Source organism: Phascolarctos cinereus, unplaced genomic scaffold (genome assembly GCF_003287225.1).
Source record: "Phascolarctos cinereus isolate Bilbo 61053 unplaced genomic scaffold, phaCin_HiC Scaffold_2;HRSCAF=192, whole genome shotgun sequence".
Classification (NCBI taxonomy): Eukaryota; Metazoa; Chordata; class Mammalia; order Diprotodontia; family Phascolarctidae; genus Phascolarctos; species Phascolarctos cinereus.
This window is the reverse complement of record NW_027555625.1, coordinates 164,585,477-164,604,838: the sequence shown is the minus strand read 5'-3', so window position 1 is coordinate 164,604,838 and position 19,362 is coordinate 164,585,477. Positions and strand designations below refer to the sequence as shown.

Here is a 19,362-nt window from a genome sequence, read left to right as displayed (position 1 = left end):
AATATTTAGTTAGCTTTGAATAGGAACAACTTTTGGAATTTAGAAATAGCATCAGTTTCTTCATTCAGTAGCCAATCAGCCTTCTGTGTCAGATGACATTAGCTTCTTGTACCTGTCAAATGAAGAAATTCAGGACTCATTCTTTCTTTTTTTTCTAGACTAGCTTTGAACATTATCATAGACTTATGATCCTAGGGACAAAAATAAAAGATTTTTGGATTTAAAGAACCCTAATAAATGAGAAATTATTAATATCCTATCATGATTTCACTTGACCAGTTTTTATGATAGAATTTTTGGTATTCTAAAGATTTTTTGGCATTCTATTAATGGTTTAATTATAAAAATTAATACAATGATATAATATTTTCTCTAATTGTGTGTTTAGGAAAAGAATCTATGGTTTGCTGTTTATTTCTGAGAGTTATGTAGGGTTATTTTTAAGTATAAAAAAGTTTCCAAAAAAGCCATAGAGACTGACTATTCTATTTTTAAATTTCATTTTGTTTTAATGTAAAGGGAAGCTGAATTGTCAATGTACTTTATGGATACCAGTCTCCTTGGAAAATCTGTGAGTTTTCCCTTGTAGTGTGCAGAGGTCACAGAGCTGTATACAGAAATCCTGCATTTATTGGCCCCAGAAATAGTTATGGGTTGCCTAAAGATGCATATGCATGGCATATGTTCTGATCTGAAATATAATTTGGCAGCTAGGTACCATGGTGGATAGAACACTAGATTTGGAGTCAAGAAGACCTAAATTAAAATCCTTCCTAGGACACACTAATTGTGTGACCCTGAGCAAGTCAATTAACCTCTCTCAATCTCAATCTTTATTTGTAAAACTGGGATAATCATTCTATCTACCTCGCAGGATTGTTGTGGGAATCAAATGAGACATGTATGTAGAGTTCTTTCCAAACCTTAAAGTGTTATATAAGTGCTAGCTATTATTAAAGAGTCATCTAGGGGATGTAGTGGCCAGAGTGTTGGATACTTAAGTTAACGATCCTGGGTAAATCACTTAACCTCTAAAATGGAGGTAATAATACCATGTAACCTCAACCGGATTGTTGAGAGAAGTCAGATGAGATAATATATGTAAATCACTTTGCAAATTTTAAGACTATTATCAGTCAATAAACATTTATTGAGCTCCTACTTTGTGCTAGGCAATTTGCTAGGCAGTGGGGATACAAAGAAAGGCAAAAGACACAAACCATATACAGGAAAAATCGTAATTAATCAACAGAGGGAAGGCACTAGAATTAAGGAAGATTGGGAAAGGCTTCCTATAATAGATGGGATTTTTGCCAGGGAAGTCAGGAGGGAGAGATAAAGAAGAAGGGCACACCAGGCTTGAGAGACAGCTAGTGAAAATGCCCTGAGTTGAGAGATAGATCATTATATCTAAATGTTAGCTAGTATTATTATTTGCACAAATATAATATGAAATCCCACAGCAGACCTATGCTTTATGTTTCACACTATTAGTATTACATCATTATTCAGTAGGATACCTATCTCAAGATCATATCTACTTCTTTTCTTCCTACGTAGATATTGTCATTATTTGTTTCTTGGCACAGGATAGGATGACAATTTTCTCATGATTCCTGTGCTTCCTTGACCTAATACTCAACAACAATGAAATCACTGACCCAACTCTATAGCTGTTAAGCACAAGAAAGCCTGTTTTCAGAAGGTTGTGCTGTGTTTTTGCCAAAAATATTAATTGAGCTTGTCCTTGAGTGCAATGGTGGATGAAGTGCTGGATTTGGAGTCTAGAAGACCTGGGTGGAATTCTTCCTTAGACATTTACTATATATATGGTTCTAGACAAATCATAGGATTGTTGGATCAAGGATTTAGAGGTGGAAGGGAACTTCCAGGTTACTTAGTCAAACCCCTTCATTTCACAGGAAACTGAGGACCAAGAGGAGAAGTGACTTGCAAAAGGTCACATGGGTAGTAAGAAGCATAGTCAAGACCTAACCCAGCCATCATCTCCTGTATTCCCACTATTCTTACCTCTTGCTCCATTCCACATCCTCTTCAATTCAGTGACACTGGACTCTTGGCTGTTCCAGGAACAAGATGCCCTATCTCTCAGCTGTGGGCATGTTCCCTGGTTGTCCTCTATGCTTGGAATGTTCTCCCTCCTCAGCTTTGCCTGACTTCCCTGACTTCCTTTAAATCCCAACTAAAATCTCATTTTTTATGGGAAGCCTCTCAATCCCTCTTAATTCTGTGACTTTTTCTGTTCATTATTTCCTACTTATCCTGTATGTAACTTACTTTGTATATATTTGTTTTCTTATTGTTGCCTCTATTATATTGTAAACTCCTTCACTGAAAGGACTACCTTTTCCCTCTTTTTATATTCCCAGTGCTTAGCATAATGCCTGGCCCAAAGTAGGTACCTAATAAATAATTGTTTATTGATTGATTATTTATAAAGAAATACTTTGCTAAACAAAGTAGTGTAGATTCCTCTTCAATTTGGCATTTAAAATCCTTCACAATCTGGCTCTAGTCTATCTTTCTTTTTTCACATTATTCTCCTTTCATGTACAGCCTTACTCTCTATTCCCTGTATGTGTCATTCCATCTCTTGCCTTTGCCCAGGCTGACCCCTCCCAATAACTATAACATACTCCTTTCTTACCTCTGCCTCTTATGATCCTTTAATTTCTTTAAGGTTCAGCTCATGTCCTACCTTCTAGGAAGCCCTTCCTGATCCTTCATAAGGGTGGAAGATGAGAGATGAAATGTCATGAGAGTAAAAACATCAAATATATCATATTAGCTGAACTGTATAGTGAATTAAGGGCAATAATGGGTAGTAAGCTTGGAAAGGTATATTGAAGCCAGATAATGAAAGACTTTAAATACCATAAATAACAGCTTGCATTTTATCCTGGAGGTAATGGGGAATGAACAGTGTCTTTCGAGCTTCAAAGTGACTTGGTCAGACCTATCCTTTAGGAATATCACTTTGGCAGCTTCTTGAAGGATGGATGGGAAAGGGAAGAAATTCAAGGCCAGGAGACCAAATGTAAGGCTATTGGGAATAAATAACCCAAGAAAAAGGCACTTGTTAGTGGAAAGGAAAGTGGAGAGGAAAGGATAGATGTTAGAGATCTTACTTCATCCAGTAAGGAATAGAGGGAAAAGGGAAGAGTAGCAGTAGCAGGAGCAGTAGCAGCAGCAGTAGCAGTGGCAGTAGCAGCAGTGGCAGCAGCAACTCCAGTAGTAGTAGTAGTAGTAGTAGTAGTAGTAGTAGTAGTAGTAGTAGTAGTAGTAGTAGTAGTAGTAACAGTAGCAGTAGTAGTAATTGGGGATTCCATGCTGAGGGGTATTGAGGGAGCTATTTATCTATCTGATAACAATAGGGAGGTCTATTGTTTTCTTGGGACATATATCCAAGACTTATTAAAATGGATGACAATTTACCACTTTAGGTATTTGGATTTCTGGATCACAATTTACAATACAGGGTTCAAAGTTCTTTGCCAGAGATGGAGCACATCTAACAAAGAAATTGTAAGGTAAGAATGCATCTCCCAAGTGTGTTGCAAACCTAACCAAAAAGGCTTTAAACTAAAAGAAGAGGGGAGACCAGCTATGTTTACTCTCTAAGCTAGATTTTATAAAGAGTAGCCACAAAGAAGTAAGAAGAATATCTGCAACATCTACAGTTTCACAGGAAACAAAATCCTAGAAAGGAACCTGGATAGTAAAACCACAACCTCATTTATAAAAAAATAAATACTCAAAATCTAGGCAACAAATAAAAGGAAAGCGAGCTCCCAGTGCAAGTGGGAAATCTGATCTCACAGATATCACTGGGACTTGGTGGGATAAATCCACAACTGGGCCATAGATGTGGATGGCTATACTTTTTTAAAAAGAAAAAGGAAAGGTAAAAGTGGGAGTAGGGAAGCATTATATATTAAGAAAGTATGCCTGTATGAGAAAACCAGGAATTAGAAGTGGGAAGAATGATAAAAAGTATTTGGATGAAGGTCAAAGGAGGAAGAAACAGAAGTGATTTTGTCATTGAAGTATACTAAAGACTTTCTAGACAGAAAAAGGAAATAGATAGGGAGAAGTTAAAATCTGGCACAGGGGAATTATATAACAGTGATGAGGAACTTCAATTATTCAGACATCAGCTAGAGATCTCTTTGTCAAAAGTAGAGATTGACATGCCTTAGTGAGAATTTCATCCTTCATAATGTGGAGGAACCAACAAAGAGAAATTCTGTTGTGCTCCTGATGCTCATTAACAGGAAAGAACTGGTTGCTGGGTTGAAAATGGTGTTAAACTTGGGATAAGTGACCACTCCATCCTTGGGTTTGTGAAAAAGGTGAGGAAATATAGGCCTAATCCAATACGCACCCAAGAGTTTGGGAAACACGTTCAGAGGAAAGAAAAGATCTCATGGAGTAAAATGCTTCAAAGAATATCAACCTAAGAGGGAAGGTAATGCTCAAGAATGAAAATTTGAAGAAATGAAAGGAAACAGTTCCCCTCAAGGAAGAAAAGTGGGTTTGGTCTGAAGAGATCAATGTGGATGCATGGGGAATTGACCAACCAACCTAGGTTTAACAAAAAGACATGCAGAAGATAGAAGAAGCAAGTCCAGGTTCCAGAAGATTAATATAAGCATTTTTCACAGTCTCATGAAAATAAAGTCATATGAAGAATATTAAAGTTCAGAATGAGTTGAGGCTGGCTAGAGAAGCTAAGGAAAACAAAAAGGAGGACTTTTAAAAAAGCTATATTGGGAGAAATGTGGAGATAAAAAGAGGTACAAGACATTTACTTGGGGTTGATGGGTAAATGGTAACTGATATTTGAGATGAGACAGAACTGCATAATTCTTTTGTTTCTATTTTCTCTGCAAAGGAGAATGATTGATTTTTCCACTTGAGATGATAGTACAAAGAAAGACCACCTATTTTCTTAATGATCTTAGGCATCAGCCCCCTGTTGGTCTTTCTTTGTACTATCATCTTGATGAATTCAAGACACTTGGCCTTCGTTCCTGAAACACTGGCAAGATGTGACTGCTGAGCCACTGAGTCAGTGATATTTGAAAGATCACAGAATATATGAAGAGAACAGAGTGTGCAAACTACATGCTAGTGAGCCTGATTTCAATTCTTGAGAAAATTCTAGAATGGATGATTATAGAGATGGTTGAATAAAAAGGGAATAAATGGTTACAAAGAAATCAAGAATAGATATTCCAAACTAAGCTCATTTCCTTTTTTGACAAGATTATTAAACTTGTAGGTGAGGGAAATGCTGTGGTTATACTTAGATTTTGGCAATACTTGTGATAAGATATTTCATACTTTTCTTGAGGACTTAGTGAAGAGGTAAAATTAGACAATAGTATAATCAAATGGATTGGGAATAAGTTGGATGGCTAAATGAAAACTAAGAAATTGGGGTGGCTGTTTGTGGGAGGGGAAGAAAATGGTTTAAATCAATTGGTTAGCTGTTACTGACAGTGATATTATACTGGTAGGAGTGGATGCTGACTGGCTAAGTGAGTTGTTCCTTGGATATTTTTGCCTTGCCTCAAACTCAACAGATCCCAAACCAAATTTATTATCTCCTGCTCCCACACAAGCCATCTCCTTCACACAATTTTCTTGTCACTGTCAATGGAACTGTGAGTTCTCAAGTTACCCAGGCTCAAAACCTTTGAATCAGCTTTGACTCATATTTCTTTCTATCCCCATTTATTCAACCAATCAAAAATGATCTCAATTTTTCCTTCAAAATGTTTCATACCCCTTTTTACCTTTTCATTTCCATTGCTACTACACTATTCCATAGCTTTATCTCATCTAACCCATATTGTTCTAACTGCCTCTTAGCTTGCCTCAGACTCTAGGTTCCTTCCAACCCCACCTCAAATTTATTCTACATTCAATTGTACTTAGATAGATTCAGAAATTTTTGAATGGTCCCTTATAGTGGACTTTAATGGGTGCATGTTAATTTAGAAGGTCTCTGCTGGAGTGTCCTAGGCCTCCTTGTGCTAGTCAACCTTTTAAATCAGTTTTTTGGATGATGGCATAGATTGCGGATTATCAAATTCCAATAGGCTAGATTAGATTAGATCAGCTCTAATCAGATGAAATTTAGTAGAGATAGATATATAAAATCTTGCACTTGGGTTAAAAATCAATTTTACAACTATAAAATGGGGATAGAATAACCAGAAAGCAATTTGAAAAACATTTAGGGACTTTAGTAGATTTCAAACTTCATTAGATTTCAAGCTCCTTCAAGGTAGAGTCTAGTTTTTTCCCTCTTTTTGAATCCCAGTGCTTAGCACAGTGCCTGGCACATAGTAGGTACTTAACTAAATGTTTATTGATTGATTGAAATATATTAGCAGTAGGATATGGCAAGCAGAAAACCTTATATAATCTTAGGTTGCACTGAAAGGAATAATGCTCAGAATTAGGGAGTGATAAATAACCCTGTTGAATTTGCCCTGGTCAGGTCATGCTTGGAAAAGTTCTGGGTACCACATTTCAGGAAGGACATCCGCAAACTGGAGAGTAACAAGTCAGAAAGCTTTTGAGGCCCCTTCTGACTCTGAGATTTTTGTGATTCTATAAAATACTAATTTTATCATATCATTTACTTGCCCAAACCCATTTTCTACTGAATCAAGCCTAAAATCCTTGACCTTGGTCTATGATATGGCCCTATTCCACTTATCTAAATTTATTTCCCTAGAAAAACAGTGTGGTTCAATGGATGGAGCATGAGGCTTGGAACTAAAAGACCTGGACCTAAATTCTGCCTCCTAAATTTATTAGTTATGTGATGCTGACCAAAACCTTTGTATGTTATAACAAAGCATTTGTGAGTTGTGATCTGCATTTTGGCAGAAGGAGTTTCCATACCAGGAGTTTCTCAAGCTCACAAAATCACAAATCCTTTTTATATTCATATATTTTTCTATTGTAGCACCAGCTAAAGCCAGGCTGATCTTCTCACTAACCCCTGAAATTTCATGCCTTCTGTATGTTTTCTCTACCTGGAATATCCTGCTTTTCCCAGTGTATGTGTGTGTGTGTGTGTGTGTGTGTGTGTGTGTGTATGTATGTATATGCACATATACATACACACACTGGGATATATGTATATACATACATACACACATACATGTACATATGTACTATATGTAGTATAGTATACTATACATACATATACACATATATACATACATATATCCTCACAAATCTCTCCCTTTTCTGAAAGGTTGTGGGCAAAGGAAAAATATTGGGGGCCAGGGGTCTGGGAAAATATGGACAGGAAGATGGCAAATGTGATCCTAGGATTGTGGAATAGGGAAGGCACCCAGTATAAATAATGGAGGAGAAAGTCAATTAAAAATACCTGAATGATTTAAGATTAAGTGGAGAGAGGGGAATAACTAGAAACAGTCAGAATAAGACGTGGGAGAGAAGAAACACTTTTCTCATCCTTTCCTACCAACCTATGGTGGACTTGGATGCAGTTACAAGGTGGATTTAAAGGCTAGTAAAAATCAAACAAAACAAAAAGAGGTTAAGTACTGTAGGAGGCATGAAATGAAAAGGACAGCTGCAAAATAGTGGAAATCAATGTACATTTTTTTGGAGCAGAGACTTTTTTTTCATCTTGTCATTGTATCCCCAACACATTGTTTTGTACCTTGTACATAGTAGTTGCTTAATAAATCTTTGTTAGATTGGATTGTATCTAACTGGATTTATTACTTCTCCAAGTATCCCATAATTATCATGCGGCTTCTTAATAGTATTGTTTCTATCATCATTCCTCTTCTTTTTCTAATCCTTTTCAAAGAAATGTGCTTCAGAAGAGACCTTGAGCTTATTTCCGTTTCTTTATCTCCCTACTTCCTACAGTTGTAAAAATAAAAGAAATTCAAGGAAGCAGAGAAAGGTGAGAGCCACCCACATTTTACTCTGACTCCAAGGATCATTCAAGATCCTATTAGTATTGTAGCAGGAGCTTCTCTTAAGTGGTAGGACAATGCCTGCTGATATTGCTATGGTTCTTCCTCCTGTGTTACATGCTCTGGCCTTTCTACTTCTCCTCTCTAGGCCTGGTAGGGGCCCAGACATTGTTACTAGGCAACAGCTTCCTGACTTTGAACTAATGGGAGACTGATGAGGAACTTGCTTCTTTCAACTTGAAAGGAAGGCTTATATGGGGGAGGGTGGGCAGGGAAGACAAAAGCAGTAGACTTTCAGTTCTTCTAGTTGGAGTTTGTGACAGTTCAAAATGGGAACTGCACTATAAACAAAAGGAAAAAAAAACCCAAAACCTAATAGTAGAGAGCCCAGGTATTGGCATAATCTAGTGCCCAGATTTAGAGAATTATAGTTCCTATAGTACCATCTTACCACTTGAGTAACCTGGGTTCAGGGTACTCAGTCAACATTCACTCAAAACCATGGTCCCAAAACTTCCATCAATGTTTTTTTTTCCCTTTTCTCTAGTCATCCAGTACTGCATTAGTTCAAAGCAAGGGCATTTGATGATATAGTGTAGTAAGAAAAGGAATAATAGAATATTTTCTCCATAAATCTAGGGAACACTTTTCCATAAATGCACATAACCATTATTTGGGCCAGCAAGCATGAATAGAGATAATGAATATCACATGGATGGGGAATATGCCTGAGCAGGGCACAGGTGTGTAGTGCCAACTCACATCTCTGAGACTCTGTGAAAACCAATATTTTCTGGTGATGTCACTGTACTGCCTTCATGGCCTTTTTGCTGCTTATGAAATCTTCATTAGGCTTGTTGCTCCACTGGTCCCTATTGGTCTTGTGGTAATGGCTTACCCACTAGCCCATTGTTCTGATGGCTTAATGGCACTTCTGCTGGGATTATTACTATGATGGCCTTGTGGTGACTACTGGGCACTCATTCTCAGCTGAGTGTTGCTTTGGTTGCTATAGGGATGAAGTCTCTGCTGGACTTTGCTCCCTGCTACACACTCCTATTCTCACAACTTCAGGGCCATTTAAGCCATCTCAAGTTAACAAGAATTTATCAATTGATTACTATGTTCCAGTCGTTGTGCTAAGCGATAGAAATACAAATGAAAACAACGAAAAATGACAGATCTTTCTCTCAAGGCATTTACGTTCAAACATGGGAAGGCAATGCATAAAATTAGTGGAAATGTGGCTGGGGAAGTGCGGTTAGAAAGGAGGGGTGGAGTTCAGAGAATGAAAGTTCGGTAGCCTGGGCCCTTTTTCCAAATGAAAGCTAGCTGCTCCCTGAGCAGGGAATCACCAATGACTACTCTTCTTTTCTTTCTTCTTCCTGGATGATCTCTCCCCTGATAGCTTTTGTGGCTCATTCTTTGGAGAACAATCCACCTCATTTTTTGGAGGACAAGCAACTTCTTGTTCCTCAGATCATCCAACTCTTTCTCCTTTTTGGAAAGTCTCAACTCTGTTCCTAAACTCTAACTGAATACCTGTCCTTTCCTTTCTTTACTGTGTAACACTTTCCATCATTCTGAAAAGGATCAAATCTCTCCTCTTCCAAACCTGTCCTGATCTCCAGTTTAAGTTGGTACAGTGGTGCTAGACCTCAGCCTGGTCAGGGCAGGCTCATAGCAATTTAGTCATAGCCATCCCAGCTAGCAAACAAAAGTCAGGCAGAATGCTCACAGGCTGACTTAAAACATTTTTTTTCAATTTCTGTGGGCATCTAAATTCTCTATTACAGATAACCATCAACCCTAATGGAGATTGAAGCCCTTGGTTACAGATAACAAAGTAATTTATTTAGGGTTATATATTCCAAAGCTCCTTTCTGGTTTAGCACACAAGAATCTAATCTAAAACCAAAAGTAGGAAGAAATCAAAGATCATTGTTCTCTGCCCATCTTGCCCTATTTCCTTCTTCTTTTATTATCACAAAGGATTGGAGCTGAAAGGGAGCTTGGAGGTCATCTAGTCCAAGCCTCTCATTTAACAGATGAGGCCCAGATAAGTTATTGTATGACTTTCCTGAGGTCATACAGATAGTAAATTACAAAGGTGGAATTTGAACCAGGCCCTCTAACTGCTAATCCAATGCTTTTTTTCTCTCTGTACTTTACTGCCTCTAAGCAGATCTGTCAGCAACAAAGCCTGTTTGCTTTTATGCAAACAAAGCAGTGCCTGGCACATAGTAAGTGCTTAATAAATGCTTGCTGACTGCTATGTATTTTTGAAAAATGAAAAATCCCAGTTTCCCTATAGAACATTAACAAAATAATGACAAACCATATCTTTTTGGGTGGGGCAAAGTGAGGTGTGCCAAGTAGTTGTTCTTTTTTTTTTCTTTCAAATTTTAAAACCCAGAGAGTACAAAGTAAATCCCTAGGGGAGGCAGATAAGCCATGAACCCAAGATTTTTGTGGGTTGAGTCTATAGACAAAGGGAGAGAGGGCCAATAGAAAGTGTCTATTGGTATTTGGTCTTGGGTGTGTCCATTGCCATCCAACCAGTAAATTAGGAACCGGGTAAGAAAGCTATCATCAGATTGAACAAGGTTTTGAACAGGAAGAGAAATTCAGAACCAAAGAAGATGCTATGCCAGCTGCTAGCAACATGGAAAGAACCAGGCTCACTAGAGGGTAGTTTAGTCTATATTAAGACAGAGTTTCATGGTCTCTAGACAAGAGGGGATCTGGATGCCAAACTAGGGCCACAGGTAAAAGAAGCCAACTATAATTAAGTTCTCATCATACAAGTGGCTTGAGAAATTGCTTCAAACACCATCTGGACAGAAAGGATGGGTCAAAAGGCAAGAGAATAATTCTCATGCTAAAGCCTCAAGATCACCAAGAAGAAGGGGAAAGATGTGGAAAGTTGAGGCAGAAGGTATAAAAGCTATGGGAGGGGGGATGTGAGTAGGCTGAGAATTTCTTGGAGAAGGCCAAGGATCTTTCTTGTTTGAGTAGCTGGGAGGGAAAACTACTTGAATCTGAGGACAGAAAATGGAGAAGCTACCCCCTGGAGAGATTACAGAGAGGGGTATATCTATTTTGACTAGAGTTTTCTGTACCCAGAGATAAGGGTTACAGAAGTGTTATCTAGAAAAACCTGAAACACTATATAGAGCTAGGCTAATTTATTTATTTTCTTTAAGCCAAGGTGGCAAAGTTTATTGTTATGCTTTTCAGTGGGCAAGGATTCTTAAAGGATCCTGTCGGCTAATTTATTTTCTAAAGACCAACAATGAGATATATTTAGTCTAGATAGTGGGCTATCTAATTCTGGGGACAGAAAGTAGGAAACCACAAGAGAAGGAAAATAAAGAAGACCAAGATTGCTTGAAAAGATTATTTTCAACTTTACAACTTTACCTTTTGATTATGGTTATAAATTGCATACTTTTGAACACATTATGCCTTTCTTCAGTGGAATGAAAGCTACTTGTGGGCAGGAACCCTTTTATTTTTGTCTATGTCTGCCAGCAACTAGAGCAATGCTATGCTCAGGCGCTTACATCAAATATCTTTTGAATTGAATTGAACCTAATTGGGCCTCAGTTTCCTCATATGGAAAGAGAACAGTATTGTTTAGATTGCCTGCTTTCTGGGGTTGCTGTGAGGATGCCCTTGTAAACCTTAAATTGCTTAAAAATATGAGCTGTTATTACTCCTGATCAAAGAGGGAGAGCTCTGGAACTGTTAGAGAGGTAGAGTCCAGGATGCCAAAATCCAGTGTCAGCTAATAATTTAGATCCCTTCCCCTGGGATAATTTTCTTTGCAGGTGTTCAATCAGAGCCAAGGGTAGAGCCCACATACAAGATGATGATGATCAGGGACAGACTTGGGTTTTTCTCTCAAACTCTTTAATTTGGCATTTTAAAAGTAACTGGTAGAAAACATCTTGAATAACTCCTCAAGTCCGTGTGTGTACCTTTTTGCAATATTTTCTCTGTTTTGTTTGTTTGTTTTATACTCCCTCATTCTAGCAGAATTTATAGGATAGTAGGGAAAACCCCCCCAAAATGTTTTAATATAATTTACCCAATATTTCTAACCAATAGAGATTGTGTAGAGAAAGGCCAGTATTTTCCATTGTGATGGAACCTTAAATATTACATCTAAATGAGGCTAATGATTTACAAAAAGGAAAAAGAGACCCAATGACTTTCGCTTAGATCACTCTTCTATTACATACTCAGAGCTTTCTCTAGAATGTAGGATGCTGTTGTTATTTGCCTTGTGTTTTTGAAGAGAACTAACCACAGCCCAGGGTGATGTCTTGACTTGCCCACAAATTGGGTTTAATCGAGGCAGAGCTGGCACAAAGTTGTCTGCCTCGTTCTCTCTGCTAGAGTTATTGAAGTCCAGTGATTAGACAAAAGTCAGGATGACTGATAGTGGCTCAGGATGCTGTGGATAACTTTGGCATCTTTTATATCTGATCAAGTTCTAAGCACTCCACAGCACCTGCTTCAGCTGCCTTCATGGCCATTGGAACAAATCGTTCTCATTTACCCATTCCATCCTGGGAAGTCTTCACATGCTTGGGATAGACACCCCCTAACTCACCGACAGGTTTGAGGCTCATTGGTTACCCTCAACTTGGTTTAGCCCATCTGCTGAGGAGGTTTACTGCGGTATGGCCACTGGACACTTGGAGCCATAGGTGAGAATCGAGTACCAGGTAGATACCAGAGATGGATTAGCAGCCCTAAAAGGGCTTGGCAAGCCCTCCCAAAGGTGCTAGTCCTCCATGTAGGATGTAGGGGAGAAAGGATGGCAAATCACACCTTGTTCCTTCTCCACCATTATTTTCATACAAAAATATAAGAGATGTTCCTAAATGGGAGTTCTCTATGGTGGCTTTCTACTTATAGTGATAAGGCAGAGGAGCTTCTGTTTACTGGAGAAAGTTCCAGTATATTGGACACCCAGTGGATCTTGTTTCTAATTATAAATACCGTGTCAGACAGTGCAAATTGCGAAAAAAAAATGAAAAGGGATGGGGAGCTATGGAGTAAAGAAAAAGGAAGGTAAAAAAGATAGGCATGAAAAAGTAATTCGGTTCAGTGTCTGAGGAATCCAAATGTATTCCTGAGATTCAGAAGACTGAAAGATGTCTCATGACCAAGCTGACTGTGTACATTACAAATTCATATTATCCAACTCAGTGGGGTTGTCATATCATTAAGGCAGTCTTTTAATCCTCCCTAATTGATTTCTTATCTTCATCCCCACAGAGGCCATTCCAAATCTTCTCTTCCCTGCTCAAATCCCTCCTACTTCCTTCTCCTTCATCTTTCTCAGCTGAAGATCTTACCTCATTACTAAAAAAAAAAAAATAGAGCCTATTAAATGTGAACTTCCTCTTCTACTGTTTTCTTCATGTTTCCTCTATTAGATTATGAGCTTCTCAAGGACAATGGCTGTCTTTTGCCTTTCTTTGTATCCCCAACATTTAGCTCAGTGCTTGGCATATATTAAGCACTTAAATGTTTAATGAATGATTGACTAAAAACTCCTTAAAATCACCTCCCCCTCTCTCCTACTTTCCTCCAGTATCTGACAAAGGTAACATTTCTCTGTGCTGAGGCCACCCTCTCTACATGTGTACTTCAGCCCCACTCCATTTCTCTAGAAGATTGTATCTTCAGTCATCCCCCCTCAAACTGTCAACTTCTCCATCTACTGGTTCTTTTCCTATTATCTTCAAATATGACCAAAACTCCCCAATCCAAAAAAACCCAAACTGACAAAAAACCCCCTGTATTAGACCCTACCATCTCCTCAAGCTATCTGTCATTCTATATCTTTCCTTTCTCAGCTAACTTTGAAAAAGCTTTGAACATTCATTAACTTCACTTCCTCTCATTTCACTAACTCCTCAAACTCTGGTAATTTGGCATTTGATATCATCACTTAATTGAAACTGCTATCTTATCTTCAAAGTTACCAAATGATCTCTTTTGCCAATCCTCATCCTTCTAACCTATCTGCTACATTTGGCACTGTTAATTATCTGCTCTCTTCCTGGATATTCTATCCTCTCTGGGTTGTTATGACACTGTGCTGTTCCGGTTCTCCTCCCCATCTGATAATTCCTTCTTCATCTCCTTTACTGGCTCATCGTCCATATCAGAACTAATGAGGAGTTCTCTAAGGTTCTTTTCTTTTTTTCCTGTATACACTCAGTAAACTCATCAGCTTTCATAGTTTTAACTATCTGTACAGATGACTTACAGATCTATATATCTAGCCCTAGTCTTTATCATGAGCTTCATTTCCAGATCACCTGTTTGCTGATTGGAAATTTCAAAACTGATATTCCAGATACATCTCAATCTTGACATATCCAAAATGAACTCATTATCTTTCACCCTAAGCATTCCCCTCTTCTAAACTTTCCAATTTTTGTCAAAGATACCACCATCCTTTCAGTCTCCCAGGTTGGCAACCTTGTCATTATCTTTGAGTGCTCAATCTCCCTCATTCCACATATCTAATTAGTTGCCAAAATGTGCCATTTCTTCCTCCACAATATCTTAATCTTGTCTCTCCACTCACATATCTGCTGTATTAGTTCAGTCCCTCATCACCTCTCAGCTGTACTATTTCAACAGCCTCCTAATGTGACTCCCTGCTTAAAGTCTCTCACCATTTTGGTCCCTCCTATACACTATTTTCAAAGTGATTTTCCTTAGGCACAGTCTAATGGTATGATTCCCCTACTCAGCAAACTCCAGTGGCTTCCTATGGCATCTATGATCAAATACAAACTATTCTGGATCTTAATTTATTATTGAAGACTCATTGGACGTTATCCCTCTCCCATATTCTGTAATCTAGCCAACCTGACCCTTCTCTGACACTCTATCCCCAGTCTCCTTGTTTTGTACTGGCCTTCATAGTTCCTGGAATGCACTTCCTCCATAGAGTCTTTCTCTTCCTTTAAGACACGACTTAAACACCATCTTATTTCTGCATTAAGTCTTGGACTCATCCCCCCAAATGCTAATGCTTTCCCTTCCCAACTAACTTTTATTTAACTCCTATCTATCTATCTATCTATCTATCTATCTATCTATCTATCTATCTATCTATCTATCTACTGTCTGTCTGTATGTCTCTGTATATATTTATGTGTGCATGTACATCTATGTAACATATGTATTAACTTTATATTTATTTCATACCTTCTATGTATGCACTTGTCTTCTTCATTAGAATGTCAGCTTCCTGTGAATAGGATTGTTCCATTAATCCAGTATCCCTGGCATGATAAATGTTCAATTGATGTGATAAGATAGAGGTAAGTTCTAGAGTTTGGTCACAGTAGAGAAACAAAAGAATAGGTAGACTGATGTAAGTGGACATGGTGTCCTTGAACTTGAGAGCCTTAGGATTCTAATGGTCTTGGAGCCAAGCCAAGAGGATTCAGTAGATTTAAGCCTGCTTGGAGGTTAGCAGATCTCTATACTGGCCACTGAGAACATGATGAGAGAAGGGAAATGATTGACAATTTTCACACTCTATCCACTGAGGTATGGTTTTTCATTTCCTTAGAAGTTTTTTTCTAGTAGATTTTTATCCCATCTACCACCTCAAACAGTAATACATTTGTATCCATTTGTATAAGGGACAAATAATCTTTCTATTGTTTGATTTTCTCCTATTATTTACACTGCTTTTTCATATCTTATGCTGTTGGATTGGTATTCTTGCCAAGTCCGGTAATAAAATGTTGTATTGCATGGGGGATTAGCCTATGATTTGTACAACTGATTACCCCCAAATGGTCATATTAGAACTAGGAAAAGTATGTAGCAAGAGACTCTAGAGCCAGAGTTCTCAGAGACTTCAGGAGTCCAATTGTTACATAAGTGAAATCAGGCTAATTTTTGTCATTGGCACTTGAAGTCATAAAAGTGCAACATGAGTTTTTAATGTGTGGTAATGATGAAGGGCAATCCCAACTATTTTGTTTTGAGAATTTTGAGGATTGTGTGGGTTAATTCTTATGGCCTGGGCCTTTTTCTGTATTGCATTTGATAGGCTTCCCTACTTCTCTACCATCAGCTACCTCTGTTTATCTGCCTATTTTGGAATCCTATGAATCTTTAGCCTCGATTACCCTCATGTGCCATGCCTAGGGATAGCTCTCTGAATTTCCCTGACCTGGAGTTGGGGAAATTACCTGAAGTCTTACTGAATTGAATTGAATTGTTAAAAAAAAGTGGGAAATAAGATTGGAGAAGAAAACTGATTTTTTGAAGGCAGGAATTTTTCAGGAAACTTTTAAATTGAAGTCAGAAGAATTGTGTTTTGGGTTAGACTAATGAAAAATACACATATGGGCCCATATGTATCCCTAAGTCTGCTGTACTTTTTCACTCTTTGTCTCCTAGATTTTGCCATTGGGATTTTGGAACTGTCTCTGCTTTTCCGTGTTCATGTTCCTGAAGTCCTAACTAAACTTACTAACCTAGCCTAAGCTTCTCCTATCCATTCTATAAAACTCTTCTTATCCTCATTCTACTATTTTAGGGTTTTTCTATTGATGTTCTTCCTGCCCTATGTATTGCTGAGAATGAGTATCACCTCTTTGTCCATTATTTTTACCTTTTCTTGTTCCTTTCCAAGAAAGGAGTTAGTTGTGATATGCTGACTTTTGGTTCTGTAGTCTAACCTCCACCCATCCCACTGCTACATTTATAGATAGGACCATAATTCATAAGGGGCCCAAGTAAGGAGTGAAGAACCTACTTTTTACTGTGACCTCAAGAATCATCCACATCTCTATCAGCAGGAATAGGAGTTTCATCTTCCTGAGCAGTAGCACCTTGACCCCTACTGCTCTTCCTTCTTCCTAGTAGCACAGGCAGGCAGACAAGAGACTAGCCCACAGGTTTTTTCCTCCCCAACTCTGTGGGGTCTAGGCATGTTGCTAAGCAACCATTTCCTGCCTTCTGGGCCAATGGGATGCCAGGAAACTACTTTCAACCTGGAATCCAATCCACTGCTTGGGTGTGAGACAGTCATACCTTGCTGCTCCTCTGGCTGGAGTGGATGGAAGGGTCACAGGAAGAAATTATCTTGTGAGTGATGCCCTGTATATCCAGACCCCCTGCTTCCATTAACCTGGTTTCCATTAGCTAATGGAAATTCCACTTTTTTTAAACATAGGGGATGTTCATCATTAGTAAAAGCTGGGAAAACAGCAAAGAACACTGGAAATGCCAGAATCAGAAGACTTGGTTTCAAATCATGACTTTGCCCCTTACTCTTTGTGTGACCTTACGAAAATCACTTAACCTCTCTGGGTCTCAGTTTCCTTATCTGTAACTTGAGGGGCAAGGTTAGATTGGACGCCCTTTAAAGCCCTTTTCCAGTTCAGCTGTTAGGGTCTGATGATATTGTGATCTGAACACACTCTGCAATCCATCCTATCTGAGTTATAAGTCGAAGAGAGTAGAATGTGTCCTTACTATTCTTCTCTGGATGGAAACTTTTATTCTGTTCTATAAGTTGCTCATTTGCTGAGGTGTCCCTGGAACAAAGGATAATGAAGTCAAAGCCAAAAATAAACTTTGCCTGAGAGTCAGCTGGACATTTTAGTCAGCATTAGAGTGCCTTTAGGGCAAGAGCAGAAATAAATGAATATAGATATATATGTATACATATATACATATAACATACATCACATGTATGTGTATCTACACATATATATGTGTATATATATATTTAGTGCACATGGAGTACTATTCTTTTTTTAGACTCATGCTCTGATTTTTAAAATTAAAAAAATTTTTCCAATTACATTTAAAAACAATTAACATTCATTTTAAAAATTTTGCATTCCAAATTCTCTCCCTCCCTCCCCCCTCCTTGAGAAGGCAAGCAATTTGATATAGAGTATACATGTGCAATCATACAAAATATATTTCTGTAGTAGACATGTTGTGAAAGAAAATACAGACCTCCTCCCCCCAAAAAACCACAAGAAAAATAAAGTTTTAAAAAAGTGTGCTTCAATCTGTATTCAGACTCCATCAATTCTTTCTCTGCAGGTAGATAGTATTTTTCACCATAAATCCTTCAAATTTGTCTTTGGATCATTTTACTGCTGAGAATGAGAATAGCTAAGTCATTCACAACTAATCATCGTGCAATATTGCTGTTACTGTGTACAACGTTCTCCTGGTTCTTCTCATTTCACTTTACCTCAATTCATGTAAGTCTTTAAAGGTTTTTCTGAAAGCATCCTGCTCATCATATAATATTCCATTACAATCAGAACTTGTTCAGCCATTCCCCAGTTGAGGGGCATCCCCTCAATTTCCAGTTCTTTACTACCACAAAAAAGCTGCTATAAATATTTTTGTACATATAGGTGTTTTCCCTTTTTTTAAAAAAAATCTTTTTGGGATACAGAAGTAGTAGTGGTACTGCTGAGTCAAAGGATAGGTAGAGTTTTATAGCCCTTTGACCATAGTTTCAAGTTGCTCTCCAGAATGGTTGGGTCATCAGTTTACAACTCCACCAAAGGCACATTAGTGTCTCAATTTTTCCACATCCCTTCCAATATTTGTCATTTTCCTTTTCTGTCATATCTGATGTGAAGTAGTATCTCAGAGTTGTTTTAATTTGTATTTCTCTAATCAATGTTGATTTAAAGCATTTTTCATATAACTATAGCTAGTTTTGATTTCTTCTTCTAAAAACTGACTGTTCATATGCTTTGACCATTTGCTAATTAGGGGATAACTCATATTCTTATAAATTTAACTCAGTTCTCTATATATTTGAGAAATGAGGCCTTTATCAGAGAAACTTGCTGTAAAATTTCCCCCAGTTTTCTGCTTTCTTTCTAATCTTGGCTTCATTGGTTTTGTTTGTGCAACAACTTTTTAACTTAATATAATTAAAATTGTCCATTGTATATCCTGAAATGTTTTCTATCTCATTTGGTCACAAATTCTTTTATCTATTGTTCTGACAGGCAAACTATTCCATGCATGGAGCATTCTTAGCATCTAAGGAATAGAGCTGGTTGAAATATTTTGGACCTGCAGAAATTAAATTTAATTAAATTCAATTCACATTTATTTAGTGCTTGCTATAATGCAGATCTACAGAGGCCACAAGAATATTGGATAAAAAGGGGGTAGGGTTTTTGGTTTGGATTTCCTATTTCTAACCTCTGTATTTCCACCTACTAGTTTTGTGACTCTGGGCAAGTTACTTAACCTCTTAGCACCTAAGATAACTCTCTAAGATTTGAAGTTTGAAGCTATTCTTTGAAAAATGGCA

At 37.9% G+C, this 19,362-nt stretch overlaps 1 protein-coding gene across 3 annotated transcripts in view; it reads right to left on the bottom strand.

The window, feature by feature from the left end:
- The window catches only part of SEL1L2 (SEL1L2 adaptor subunit of SYVN1 ubiquitin ligase), a 164,380-nt gene extending 147,406 nt beyond the window's left edge, over positions 1 to 16,974 (bottom strand). The window contains exons 1-2 of one of the 3 annotated variants that reach the window (XM_078149715.1): positions 16,816 to 16,974; positions 15,246 to 15,288 (exon numbers count right to left, since the gene is read on the bottom strand). In XM_078149715.1, coding sequence (XP_078005841.1) covers positions 15,246 to 15,273 — 28 coding nt within the window. In that variant the 5' untranslated portion in view covers positions 15,274 to 15,288; positions 16,816 to 16,974. Of the gene's footprint in view, positions 1 to 15,245; positions 15,363 to 16,815 lie in introns of those variants that run through there. The other 2 variants (XM_078149714.1, XM_020986232.2) reach the window with 2 other exon arrangements.
- Between the last annotated feature and the right edge of the window lie 2,388 nt (positions 16,975 to 19,362).